We start from the raw sequence: 15,203 nt of genomic DNA, 5'->3' as shown, positions 1-15,203 counted from the left end.
GCAACCGGGGATTAGGAGGTGGGAGGGAGAGGGGACCTGCAGTGCCAGGAATACAGTTTGTTTTCCTGGCACAGGAGAGTCCCTTTAAGTGCAAACCTGTTCTTGATCTAAGACAAAGGAAAGGCCTCCCAACACTCCCAATTTTTGCAGGATAGTCCTGATTTCAGGTTCCAGTGCCACCATTTGGATCTAGTTTCCTGGGGCCCCCCATCTGGGGATATCAAGGAACTGTCCTTGGTTAGCACAGCGCAAGCATTTCATTAGATTCAGTTGAGCTATGCACAAGCTCTTGGATACTGCACAGAGCTCTTCATCAGCGATCTGTGCAAGGACCAATAGATTGGGACTGGCCAGACAGGCCCCTTCAGTCCTTCAGGTCCGTATCTTTTTCTGGATGGACCCACCCACTATTGGCATCGACAGTGACTAGCGTCGCTGGTGATGCCTTTTCTCAGGCCTACCCACTTGTCCTACTTTGCATACTCCCACTGTTAGGATGTAGGTAAAGATGATCTGCAGTTCATACCTGAAGTGCTCTTCCTTTTGTTTCAATGGGCAAGGTGAACGCAGAAATGGCACAGATGAAACAAACAATGGCAAACAGGCAAAGGGCACCTATTATGGAAGCACTTAGTAAGACCTGCAAATTAACAATAGAAATGATGTGGGTTGGCAAGAAAAGAATAATACATGGTGAGAAATGAAGGCATCTGCATGACTAATAGTGATGCAAACAAAACATCTAATAATTGGAAGCAATACAGAATCCATGTAGTTGCACCACATTAGAGCTACATAATGATAATAATTCTTACTTGGGCTATAAATGGAGCAGCCATTGCACCTATTCGACATATAGAACCACTGGTCCCCATTCCTATGGCCCGCATCACTGTTGGGTAGACCTGGAATGTATTAAAGGGTGGACAAGTGCGAAAATTGTGTTAATGCATTAATCCATGGATTGCAAACCAATGCTTACCACAAGGCCAGGTTTAAAAGGGACACAATAGTCACCAGAACAACTACATCTTATTGAATTTGTTCTGGTGAGTAGAATCATTACCTTCAGGCTTTTTGCTGTAAACACTGTCTTTTCAGAGAAAATGCAGTGTGTACATTACAGCCTAGTGATAACTTCACTGGCCACTCCTCAGATGGCTGTTTAAGATCCTTCCTGGATCATGGCTGCCTAAAATGCATCCAAACATTTAGTATCTCCTCCCTCTGCATGCAGACACTGAACGTTCCTCATAGAGATTCATTGATTCAATTCATCTCTATGAGGAGATGCGGATTGGCCAGGGCTGTGTTTGAATCATGCTGGCTCTGCCCCTGATCTGCCTCTTTTTCAGTCTCAGCCAATCCTATGGGGAAGCATTGTGAATGGATCAGGCTACCACTTCTGATGATGTCAGAGGTCAGATGAAGTTCACAGGCAGAGGCAGCAGCTTCAGACGTGAATACAAGTAAGATTTTACTATCTTTAGGGAGGCAAAGGGGCCAAGGGTGCTAGATAGTGGTTTTAACACTATAGGGTCAGGAATACATATTTGTGTTCCTGACCCTATAGTGCTCCTTTAAGGATTATCCAGTTCTGTTCCAACATGGCTAACTGTGAAACTTGGACAATTGATAGTCTTTAAGAAATGGTTTGAAAACTGCTGCTTTGACTCCTCATTAGAAGATTTGTAAATCTCATATATTAAAACAAACCAGTGTGTATTTTCATGAACTGTAGCATTATGTTTTTGTAGTGTTGCTAAATTAAATAAAAAATAATAACAGATTGTCAAATGTATGTCCATTCAAACTGAGTGAAAGAGTTGCTTGCCAACTCATCACATTGAGTGAGCTTTTAGCTGAGGCTAGTGGGAGTCAAAATATACATCTGATGTAATGAGATAGTTAGTTAGACAACCAACTGGTAAACAGCTTATGCGGTATATAATTCCAATCAACCTCAACAACGGGTTGTCTGAGTATGATCAGAATTTTAGACTATGAAAGCCTTTTTGTTGCCAACGATTTAAACATTAATGGCTGTGTGTTGAGTAATTTTGGGGGGCAGGAAATTTGCACTGTTATACAGGCTGTACTTACTACTTTACATTGTAGCAGAGTTTCATTTATTCAGTGTTGTCACATGAAAAGATATAATAAAATATTTACAAAAATGTGAGGGGTGTACTCACTTTTGTGAGATACTGTATATATATGTTTTTATACAAGTCCCAGAATATTAATATAACCACCAAATTCGCATATGATAAGTTCTGGACTGTTCAAGAGGCAGTGTCATGCTGACCGTACCTTTCTGCTATTGATTCCCCTTCTTTTCCTCTCTCAGGATCTGTTCTTCTTTTTTTCCTTTCTGATCTAGTTTTCTTTAAAACATAAGACATAGTAAGGACTACTTTGTCTCATGTATTTTTCTTACGCTTGACCTTCTTTGACCAAAGGTGGAGCTAAGTCCGCTCCATTTCCTGTGGTCAAATAAATTTTCCCACAATACTCACCTATCCACCGTGCTCAAATGTTCTGTCATATAGACAGGGTGCTGGCGAAATCAAAGAATTTCATCCTAACAGAATGAGTGCAGTTTGTCCATTTGTGTTAGGACCAAATTAATTTATTTTGTTTGATTTTAAATCTAATTTGAATGAATTAAATTCTGATCCGTCAGTGCCGCCGCTGCATTTTACAGCCACTTAAAGGATAGCTCCCAAATTCCCGCAGTATTGCGGAACTATCTACTAAAAATCCGAAAGACCAAAATAGTTTTTTAAGCCAACTTTACTAATACTAAGTAAAAATTACTTAGTATTAGTAAATACAGGAGATTGACATTTCCCTCTTGTCTCTACTCGCTATGCCATGAGCAGTGTCATGTCTACTAAACAGTGAGCAGTCTGTAAAAAAAGACCTCCGACTCCCTAATCCAAGAAGGTGCCCCATGGTGGGGTACCTATTAAAATAACTAAAGGGAGAACATAGTGTCCCCCACGAGCCTCTGACCATGCCCCGCGAGTGGGTCTATTAAACTAAATGCCCACCCGCCCACACCCATGAGAGGCAGGTGGGGGCCCTAAGTAACAAAGGGGGGAAGTCCTACTGTCTTCCACCCTCGCTTGCCCACACCCATGAGTGGTGGGTAGGGGCCATAAGTGACAAAGAGGAGGACATACTAACTCCCCCCAGCCCCCAGCCATGAGCGGCGGATGGGGGCCCTAAGTGACAATTAGGTGGATCTATTGTCGCCCCCACTCATTGGCGGCGGGTGAGGGCTAAATGTAAAAATTACCCCCCGAGGTGACTATGGGTCCCCAAGCCCCTAGTCACCACACAAGTAAAATAAATCCTTACTTACCCCCCTCACCTTAAAAATTCGTAGGGAGGGGTAATAAAGTAAAAACCTGTAAATGAAAAAAAATCATACTTGCCATTAAATGTCTGAGTTCACAAGTATTAGCGTTCCAAAATGATTTTATTGGTACATTGAAGTATGCAGACGTGAGACATATTCGTGACAGGATTTTTGTGCCGTGAAATAAGAACCAATAAAGAATTGGGTCAATTTTGGTGTATCTGGGAAAATTATCCATATTGGATGATATTGATACTTGGGCCTGTTACAGTGTTGAGCCAGCTTAATTGGGCTCAATTACACTGGCACACATCACTGTGAAATCATTTGACCATAAAAGTAGGGCCATGACAACCATGTAGAGTCCTTGACACTCGAGGCATGTGTTCTGCTCTACAATATGTGAGTTCCCTCTTCTTATATGGTGAAGTGAGTTGGATTGGTCTGCACTACTATGTTTCTTTTATTTGTATTTATTTTTTTCTCTCTCTTTTTCCTCTCAAAATCGTCCCACGACATTTTTAAAACTGCGGTACATGCTATTGATAAGTATTATTGGTGTGTCTTTAGTGCACCACCTTTTGGCATTTTGTTTATGTACTTGGTCGGTTGTGTTAAAGGGTTTCACACAGTTGTTTTGAGCAGCTGTTTTCTGTACTTACAAGATGCTAACAAACGTATTCTATTTGACAATTGTAAAATTCTGGCATGGAGGCACAGTTCAATATTTATTACATACTGACCTCTGCTGTGTAAATATAAATGGTGTTGAAGTTGGCAGATACCAAAGCTCGAAGACAGAAGAGAATGGCAATCAGACCAGTGCTGGAAGAGAGAAAATAATGTTCTAGGGTTGCTTTAAATGTCTACAGGAAAGCAATAACTGATATTTAAGCAAATACACGCAGAAAGCATGTATAGAAAAAAAAAAAAGAAATACATAAAGATATGGTACTCTCAAAAATATAAAATATGGTAATATACTCTAATGATACTACAAAACAACTTTGGTGCAATACACCAAATTGTATAAATAGTTCAAAATGTTCCTTATATTTATTGGTAAGAATAGTCAAAAGATTGGTTCAGAGGTACATTAAAAAAAAAAAAAAGGTTGTGCAGTGAATCCTTACAATATATTGCTTATCAGTCCTTATGTATAAAGGATGTAATATGCCATAAAGACACATGATGTGCTGATAAGTCTATCCTTTTAAATGCAAAGCAACAACCAAAAAAGTTATGGTGAGGTTTATGGGTTACTTGTGTCTAGCCCCTTATTAGTCGTTTCCCAGCATTTCTAACAGGTTTAAGACCTATTGTCAGCCACTTTTGGCATTTTGGCTATATTTTAGTTCCAGCCAAACTGCATTTTTTTAGTACCAACTATTTCACATATATACTATAGCAGCACTGTACCCAGTCTTTCATCTTACTTGTGCAGACTTTGATGCACGGTTCTTCAGTACTTGTATGTTGAATGAGTCCTGATAGCTACACTTAGATCGGGCTCTATAGTTTACGTATATTATTTATTGCTACAGTTAACCATAAACTGCAACATTGTTTTGTTGCAGTTAAGACTTATCAGAGGTACACTGAAAACTTTTGAACAGGTCCTCTGTGTTCTCCATTTACATGAAAAATCATATGTAGAGATAGAATTGGATACTCATCTTCTCTCTATTCACACTAACATTTCTGCATACTTTGCACTCAGCTAATATATCTGATTATATTTCTACTGTACCATATAGACAGAGGAGCGCGATTATAGCGCTATATTATCAGACAACCTCTACATAGGTACGTGGATTTAGCATTCTACATATCTCCAATTGAACATTTCTACGTACATAGACCAAGGAGTATGTATATAGCACTATATTACTAGACAGTTTTTTTTTTACAGTCACCTATATTTAGCGATCTCCGACTAGATATTTGGTTGCTGTTTATCTATCAATCTCGGTGCATCTTGCACTCAGCTATTATATGTCTATTTTAATCTTAATTATTAAAAGTTACATTTTATTTCATTTTTCTTAGGGCACTCAAAAGTTTCTTTGTTTGTCTATTACTTCTTTGGTAGTTTATTGTGGGTTAACCCCACTATGAGTGTTTCCTTTAAGCTTCCATATCTATTTTTCTCTTCGGACAGAATAAGGGGAACGAACCCCAGAGGGAAAAAGTAGGAGACAGAAAATTAACTCCCTGCAATCCCAGAGGGAGAAGGAAGGCAGAGAGCCTAAACCATAACACAAACAGTCCCCAAAAATTAATAAATTAAAATAAGGTAAATAGTATTACCCAATCAATTATACTGTAAATCATAAATCACACAGCCACCAACTAAAAATAGCAGGAGGCAGTGGTACTCTGACCTCTACTGATGCGGAGCAGCAAAGAAAGAGGAAATGGAATGTTGAGATGGGAGTTATATAGTCTCCTTACTGTTTTCTAATTGGTTGTTTACTCTCTGTGTGTTTTTTTTTGCTGCTGTGGAGTTCTAGTAAAGAGAGACTTAAGCAAATATGAAGCCTCCTGTCATGTTATAAAATTGTGATTGAAAACCCCTTCCGCCTGAAGTCTGTGGATAGTTAAAAGAATGTTAAACAAAAATCTGCACACCAGTCAAGCTATAATACTTGCTTTTCCCACAGAAATCACACATTTGCAGTGATGTTACTACCGCAAAGGATTCTGGGTTGGCATATGCAAATTAGTTCAACAAAGAATTACATTTTTGCCTCATTCCATTTTAAATATAGATTCCTTAGAGTCTGTGTTTACTGTATACAATAACTTTGAAACACAATTTAGGAAAATATGCAAAGCCAGTGAACCACTCATGGACAGCTGTTTCATTGTTAATGCAAAGCATCAGCATGAGGTTGGTTACTGGTTTGCTATTGAGGCTTCGGAGGTACTTGTGAAGCAAAAACCAAAAAAGTTATGGAGGGGAAAAAATTGTGATTAAAAACCCCTTCCATCTGAAGTCTGTTGATAGTTAATACAATGTTAATAAAACAATCTGCACACCAGTGAAGCCACAACACTTGATTTTCCAACAGAAATCACAATTTTACAGTGATGTTACTACCGCAAAGGATTCACATTTTTGTATTAACGATCCTTTAAATACCAGAAGGGGTTGAATCTCTAATTGGAGAGAGCCATGCATTTAGTTTCCTCACGCTAGCCGGATTTACCCTTCTTGCTGCCCTGTCTAGTTTTCTCATATATATAGCTTCATATATACACACATGCAAAAAAGTTTGGTGTATGCTATTGGATGGGTAAATAGGACGTGTTTGGTGTATTTCTTTTTTCTGGGCAGGCTGTTTGTGAGGTTGTGAATGTTGGGTGAGGCTGCTTCTGGGGTTGTGTGTGTGGGAGGGAGGTTTTTGAAGGGTTGTGTGTGTATGGATAGAGCTGTTTATTGTGTAGTATGTGTATGTACATTTGAATAAGGTAGATAGGGGTTATAGTGTGTATTTGGGTGGTATAGGGGCTATAATGTGTGTTGGAGCTAGGGGCTGAAGTTTGTGTTTGGTTTGCATAGGGGCTATAATGTGTGTTGGGGCTAGGGGTTGTAGTGTGTGTTTGGTAAGAAAGGAGATGCAGTGTGTGTTTAGTGGGAATTGTGGCTGTAGTTTGTGTGGGGGGGGATGGGGATGTCAAAATATAATGTGCATTCACATCTCACCTGTTGCTCTGGACAGAGATTCAGCAGTGAGCAGCTTGTTTTCAGTTGATGCAACCCATTGACCCCAGGTTGCAGAAGTTGAGAAACAGAACTAGCAGTTCAAATCCAGAACAGCATATAAAGCAATAAGGAGCCACAACACCAAAATAAATAATAAAGATTTATTCCACCTGTGTGGAACGTTTCGACACAACCTCAGGGCCTTTATCAAGCCAGAACAGCAGTCAGAATACACATGTTTCAGACTGTGAGCATGCTTCATAACTGATCTAAGAATGCTTCCTATCAGTCACCATATACGTTTAGAGACCATCTGGGATAAATGTTGATTGCTGTAAGACATGGGACTTTCCTGCAAAATGCAGGCAATCCTGCCATTGGTACAGGAATTGAAATGCTATTTAAGAGATTGTGAGGGTATAGCACCCCCCTAACACCTCAATAGATAGGCCACTGGTATCACTATTGTGCATTTTTTGTTTCTGGTCTGCATCACTCCTGTATTTGTCACATTCTACTAGATCAGGTGGCACATAAACTATAATGTGATGAAACACATAGCTAACGGATTTGTTCATTTGGTATTGGACTAATATTAGATTCATCCACATTTTTGGCAATCATGTTTCATCTGATTTCATCTGGGATCTAATACTATAATAACCAAAGAGTAGGGGGGGGGGGGGGGGGATATGCCACTGTCCCACATTAGTGGCAGAGATTATTAGAACATAGAGTGCATGGCCAGTAGCATGTCCATCCCCCAAAGTCAGGGCCAACTGTGTCTGCTCCCAAGTGGCTGGGTGAACCCAAGCCCCCATCCAACATCACCAAAAAATCCTACATACCTCCTTCCCCTAACATTAGTAAGAGGGGACCCAGTATATATAATACCTGTAAAAGGGGGTCTTTCATACCAACTGTCTAACCAGTGTTAGACAGGAGCCCCAGAACCATTAATTGGCATGGCCCCATGCAAGGATGCGAACCCTTGCGCTACTCCACTCACCTGGTGCCCTTATCTCCCAGAGTAGGCACCAAATCAGTTTTTCTCAAACGCTTTTCTGATGCAAGATGCTTTAGCCCCCATTTTATGGTATCACTAAGCCATGTCCACTTCATGACACCCCAGACATACAGTCAGGTCCATAAATATTGGGACAACAACACAATTCTAATCTTTTTGGCTCTATACACCAACACAATGGGTTTGAAATAAAAAAAACAAACAAGATGTGCTTTAACTGCAGACTTTCAGCTTTAATTTGAGGGTATTTACATCCAAATCAGGTGAACGGTGTAGAAATTACAACAGTTTGTATATGTGCCTCTCACTTTTCAAGGGACCAAAAGTAATGGGACAGATTAACAGTCATTAATCAAACTTTCACTTTTTAATACATGGTTGCAAATCCTTTGCAGTCAATTACAGCCTGAAGTGTGGAAAGTATAGACATCACCAGACGCTGGGTTTCATCCCTGGTGATGCTCTGCCAGGCCTCTACTGCAACTGTCTTCAGTTCCTGCTTGTTCTTGGGGCATTTTCCCTTCAGTTTTGTCTTCATCAAGTGAAATGCATGCTCAATCGGATTCAGGTCAGGTGATTGACTTAGCCATTGCATAACATTCCACTTCTTTCCCTTAAAAAACTCTTTGGTTGCTTTTGCAGTATGCTTCGGGTCATTGTCCATCTGAACTGTGAAGCGCCGTCCAATGAGTTCTGAAGCATGTGGCTGAATATGAGCAGATAATATTGCCCGAAAAACTTCAGAATGCATCCTGCTGCTTTTGTCAGCAGTCACATCATCAATAAATACAAGAGAACCAGTTCCATGGGCAGCCATACATGCCCACGCCATGACACTACCACCACCATGCTTCACTGATGAGGTGGTATGCTTTGGATCATGAGCAGTTCCTTTCCTTCTCCATACTCTTCTCTTCCCATCACTCTGGTACAAGTTGATCTTGGTCTCATCTGTCCATAGGATGTTGTTCCAGAACTGTGGAGGCTTTTTTAGATGTTGTTTGGCAAACTCTTATCTGGCCTTCTTGTTTTTTTAGGCTCACCAATGCTTTACATCTTGTGGTGAACCCTCTGTATTCACTCTATTGAAGTCTTCTCTTGATTGTTGACTTTGATACATATACACCTACCTCCTGGAGAGTGTTCTTGATCTGGCCAACTGTTGTGAAGGGTGTTTTCTTCACCAGGGAAATAATTCTTCGGTCATCCACCACAGTTGTTTTCCGGGTCTTCCGGGTCTTTTGGTGTTGCTGAGCTCACTGGTGCGTTCTTTCTTTTTAAGGATGTTCCAAACAGTTGATTGGGCCACACCTAATGTTTTTGCTATCTATCTGATGGGTTTGTTTTGTTTTTTCAGCCTAATGATGGCTTGCTTCACTGATAGTGACAGCTCTTTGGATCTCATATTGAGAGTTGACAGCAACAGATTCCAAATGCAAATAGCACACTTGAAATGAACTCTGGACCTTTTATCTGCTCCTTGTAAATGGGATAATGAGGGAATAACACACACCTGGCCATGGAACAGCTGAGCAGCCAATTGTCCCATTACTTTTGGTCCCTTGAAAAGTGGGAGGCACATATATAAACTGTTGTAATTCCTACACTGTTCACCTGATTTGGATGTAAATACCCTCAAATTAAAGCTGAAAGTCTGCTGTTAAAGCACATCTTGTTTGTTTCATTTTAAACCCATTGTGTCGATGTCCCAATATTTATGGACCTGACTGTATGATTACATTCCTTAATTGCTTGATGTAAGTTTTATCTATCCCTGCTTGTCTCAACCAATCTGATTTCCGTATTCTTGACCACTGGCTTGTTTTTTTGATTCTGTGTACCTCTACTTTCCCTGATATTTGACTTGTATCTTGACATTGCTCATTCTCTGTACATTGTCCAGTACTATCTATCTGTGTATTTTGCTTGTCCTGTGTGACTATTCTGCATGCTCGGTTGACAACCGTTTCTTGTTTCTCCTGAAACAATCGCATAGATGAAATTTGTCTAAACTTAAATGCCACATGCACAAAACTAATGTTCTGAATTTTGATCATTATTAGTAGATATCACTACTTTCATTTCTTTCATTCTCCAATCTTTGCACAATACACTCACCGTGACATGCAGATGTTAAGGAGCAGAAAGAAGATGCCTGTTGTGGTCATGGTGATGCCAAGTGTCCAACGTCGTCCAAGAAGGTTAATGAACAGTATGTTAAAAGGATTTACTGTATGAATAGAAAAAATATTATTTGCTATGTCAAACTACTTGAAAATTTTATGGTATACATTTGTGAAGTGAATATGAGCTGCTGTTGCTTAAAAGGACTTTTACTAAACAGTGGTTTGTGGTGAACTTGACCACTACTTGAACAATTTAGGTAAAAATAGCAGTGTAAAAACACATTTAAATTTTAAATATTAATTGATATAGTAGAGAAAAGACTCAGTACCTACCTGTTACACATAAAGGGGAGGATACCACTAGGTCCCGCCTCACGAAAATCACCTATACTATGCTCCCTAGCAGGGGGTAACCCTAAATTAGTTCAATAGAAAAAGAATCCCAATATTCCTCCCTAAAGAGGAGAGTAGTGACATCATATCCTTGGACAGGGATTGTTCCGTCCTGGCGTGCAATATATATTAGAGTTAATTGAAGCTCTGGAAAGTGTGAGTGTTCTATTGGCACTGTCTTTATATCTACTGCATTTCTTACAGTATTATACTATTGTACATTTCTTTGTTAAAGATACGTCTCACAATTATCCTCCTCCGTTGATTGTATGTGTAATCCTTTTTAATTACTAAGCGCGGCTCAGCATTTGTTTGCATTTATAATCAGAATAGACCTAAAACAAGGTGCCCATTGTGCTACCCATGAAGTGTCAAATAAAAAGTGTGTGACAAACACCTGTTTCAGCGTGCTCTCATGCCGTCGTCAGGGGCAAAAATGAGAGGGGCAAACATTTTCTGGAATTAGTGAGATAACAGCCTTACATAAATTAACGATAACAAATAACTGATTTTTTTTAAAGTTTAGATATTGGTGGGGAAGTATGCTCCTAAATAACAGTTGCTGAAGACCAATTGACATAATATGTTTTTTTTTTTTGTGTCAATCTTTGTTTTTATTGAGGCATAAGATTGGTCAGTAAAGAAAGTAAAACAAGGGGTTAATGCATGAAATACGTGCGAAATGCATAACTGATTGTACAATTGTTGCATGTAATCCTTAGAATGACAGCCTCATTTTATAAACGTTACAACAGTAGTACTTTACAGGCTAGACAGGTTGTTTGTTTTTTAAAGTTTTGTCGTTGAACTAGGAATAGAAAGTACAAGATATGGATCGTAGGATCTGAGTGGTAACATGCTAACTAATTAACACAGCTAAAAGTAGGTGCATCGTTGTAGGCAAATAAAGGAAAATGTAGTATCACGTTTTTTAACGAAGTAGCTAGGGCACAGCACAGTCATGCACGTCCTATATATATAGTATTACATATTAGTCGGTCAGTGTAGGTTATACGAAAACGTTCATACTGAGATATAGATTAGCTAACAGACCTGTTCATGTATGTGCTTAGTTTGGCAGGGTATGTTGCATTGTTTCAATAAGTGCACAGGCAGATGCCCTTACACATGAGCGCTTTGCGTGTATGCCATGAGTTTTCACAAATGAGTGCTTAAGAGGGTAGAGTAGTGCAATGTATATAGTATTATGCTGGGCAATTTAAGACACGCTGAATGAGTTGCATATGAGATTGACCGCATATGCACGAGGGTGTGAGCCCCCATTTGTTAGGATGTGTGGCATAGACCTGTGGGTAAGTGCACGAGTATAAATATACAGGAGTTGCAGCAAGATAGAAGTATACATATAGGCCCGCTCAAGCGCAGTAAGGCAAGTTATTACGGTAGAAGGTAAATCAAGAAACAAGCATTACATAGTTACTCGAGTTGGACATAATATGTTTTAAGTGGACTACAATTATAGCCACAGTATCATTGGAGATGTAAATGTGGGAAAATCTGCCAATTTAAGGCTTTACCAGTGATGAAGGTGGTGTCTCTAGAATGCCCCCTATCCTGATTGTTGGGAGGTATGTGTCTATAACCTTTACAAGAGGGTTATTCACTAATGTAATATTTATCTGGAATTTAACGTTAAGTCAGCTATGCTACCAATTCTGCTACTTTGGCTTTTTTTGGAAATTCAGTTTTAATTCTCAGTAATTGTCACTTTAGTGACTAACCCAGGAAATTCAGTGGGCAATATTGAAATATTATAGTTATTGCACCAACTTCTTTCTGAGATTGGGTAGCTTAAAACATCTCTGAAATGTCTTCTTGTTCTTATGCTGTTAGAATTATTATTGATAACAATAAACGATAATGTATTTTCCTCCCTGATTGCTGTCTGCACATAAATAATGTTTTAATAATTTAAGGCTCCTGTCTGATGTACTATTTCCCAAAGACTGACTTACATGCAATCTCTCCAGCAGTGCTGATAATCATGGTTTGATAGTCAGAAGGACTAAGCATATGACAGTAACAGGGGGTTTTGGCCTCCTGTAGTACTTCCTCCTCTGCTTTATTCCCTGTGCCGCATAGTAGATTTCGCGCCAAAAGCTCTGAGCTGGCTAGGATGACCCCGTAATAGGCAAAAGATATTCCAAGCCTGAAAAAAGAAACATACATTTCTCTTGGTACGTGATGCAAAACTATATCTAACTTTTGCTGTCGAATTTGTGTCAATCAACTCTTAACGAGACTTTCAAGATCTTGCATTCGTCTATGAAAATTCTTTAAGTTGAACGTTACATCAGTGAATATACTAAGATGGGATCTTTACATTTTACTAACACATCATGCATTTTGTTTACAAATAAAAGGTGCCTGATGTAAAGTGATGTGTGTGGTTGTTATAAATATTTCTCTAACTTTTCCCTTCCATTGAGAGTTCACAAGCAAGTGAAAAAGCAAGATGGCTCTGGAAAAAAAAAAAGGATCATTCTAGTGTGATGGCGGGAGTAACACAGTAAACAAGTTGGTTAAAGGGTTACTTCAACCAAAAACAGTATTTTAGTTTAGTTTTAATAAAACACTGCTTTTTGATTGGAGTAATCTTGCTGGCACAGCATTCCCTCCCCATTAAAAAAAATAATGTTAACCACTACCACCATCCCTTATCCTGTACACATACACCTGACCGCCAGGCAACAACACTGCCACACAGCGAGGCCAGCATCTCCAAGCTTGAGGTGACAAGGGAAACATGACACACATCAATTAAGCAAATACAATTAATTAAGAAAATGCAACAGAGGTTGTCACACGCACAGAGTATGTGTCCAGTGTTGTTATATGTGTTATGTATTATTTTCAATTATCATACACTGACGTGAATGTCTGCTCTTTAGCACAAAATTCAATAAAATACAATAAAAAAAAAATGTTGTTAACAATGCTCAACAGTGCAGAAATCTGTTTCAGAATCAAAAGCGTGTTAATAGTTGGATGAACTAATCGATTAGTTTGTGGTTTACCAAATTAATTTGATTAGTTCATCATAACTTATTCCTCTCCTGAAACTGTCATCAAAACAAAACACTAAGCCCTCAGTGAATACTATCCTTGCAACCTACTTTTCTACCTTACCCTTACCTTTTGTGTCACTGTACCCCACTCCCTCTAGAATGTAAACTCATTGAGCAGGATCCTCAACCCCTCTGTTCCTGTGTGTCCAACTTGTCTGGTTACAAATACGTCTGTGTTAGTCCACCCATTATACAGCGCTTCGGAATTTGTTGGTGCTTAATAAATACTACTACTACTAATAATAATAGTAACTGAATCGGATATGTGCACAAGTCAAATGCTTAACATTCTGTTTACTAACACGGTTCAACTCTTTACCAAAACTATATATTTGTGTTATAGCTCAGGTCTTTAATAGGTCTATATATTTACTAGGTCTATATATATATTTTACTAGGTCTATATATATATTTACTAGGTCTATATATATATATATATATCCAAAAGTATGTTGGACATCACATTCCAAAATCATGGGGGTTAATAAGGAGTTGGCTTCCCTTTTGGGGCTATATGAGCTGCCACAAGTCAAGAGCATATGTGAGGTGAGGTACACAGCTAGATTTTAAATTCATAATAACGGTGCTCAACAGGGTTGAAGTCAGGCCACAGTGCAGTTCACTCGAGTTCCTCCCAATCAAACTTGTCAAACCATGTCTTCAAGGACCTCGCTCTATGCACAGGGGAACTGTCAAGCTGGAACAGGTAAGGGGGTTATTTTGCTCCTTCCTGTATATCCTAGTGTATGTCCTCTTCATTGCTTTAAAGGTAAATTAAAGGTAAATTATCCTGATCTTTGGATTAGGGCATCTTTCTTCTTCTTTATGGAGAAGATCAAGCAATTCAGCTTTCTGTTTTTAACTTTGCAACAAAGTGAGAAGTGCCTAATTGCCTAAAATGTATTTGTATCCTGAAACATAAAGATGACTCTTCACTGTAACTAAGGTGTCTAGCCTAAAGCCTGAAAAACAGCCCTAAACCGTTATCTCTCCTGCTCCCAAATTTACAGGAGGCACTATGCATTCCAGTAGGAAGCATTCTCCTGGCATCCACCACACTCAGATTCAGATGACCAGATAGTGAAGCATGATTCATCAGTCCAGAGAATACGTTTTCACTGCTCCAGAGACCAGCGGTACAGGCTCTATACCATTTCAGCCAATTCTTGGCATTTCACACCTTGATGTGATGCTTGTGTATACTTGCCTGGTCATGAAACCCATTTCATAAAGCTCCCAATGCACAGCTCTTCTGCTAATGTAGATTCTAGAGGCAGTTTTGAACTCTCTAGTGAGTGATGCAACAGATGATAGGGGATTTTTACATGCTATGCACCAGCACTTGGCGTCCCCAATGCTGTGCGTATGTTCATGCACCTAGATGATTCCACTTCATAATAATAGCACTTATATTTGATTGGGGCAGACTTATTTCTTGAACTAACTTGTGGCAAAGGTAGCATTATATGACAGTACCACATTTAACCCCTTA

At 39.2% G+C, this 15,203-nt stretch overlaps 1 protein-coding gene across 1 annotated transcript in view; it reads right to left on the bottom strand.

Annotated features, from left to right (window-relative positions):
* Positions 1-15,203, bottom strand: part of SVOPL (SVOP like) — a 47,707-nt gene that overhangs the window by 2,345 nt on the left and 30,159 nt on the right. Inside the window, exons 9-13 of the mRNA XM_063445311.1 lie at positions 12,599-12,792; positions 10,222-10,333; positions 4,111-4,192; positions 816-905; positions 527-640 (exon numbers count right to left, since the gene is read on the bottom strand). Coding sequence (XP_063301381.1) covers positions 527-640; positions 816-905; positions 4,111-4,192; positions 10,222-10,333; positions 12,599-12,792 — 592 coding nt within the window. The remainder of the gene's footprint in view (positions 1-526; positions 641-815; positions 906-4,110; positions 4,193-10,221; positions 10,334-12,598; positions 12,793-15,203) is intronic.

This window comes from Pelobates fuscus, chromosome 3 (assembly GCF_036172605.1).
Source record: "Pelobates fuscus isolate aPelFus1 chromosome 3, aPelFus1.pri, whole genome shotgun sequence".
NCBI lineage: Eukaryota > Metazoa > Chordata > Amphibia > Anura > Pelobatidae > Pelobates > Pelobates fuscus.
Note: the sequence above shows the minus strand (reverse complement) of the source record. Positions and strands in the feature narration are given on the sequence as shown.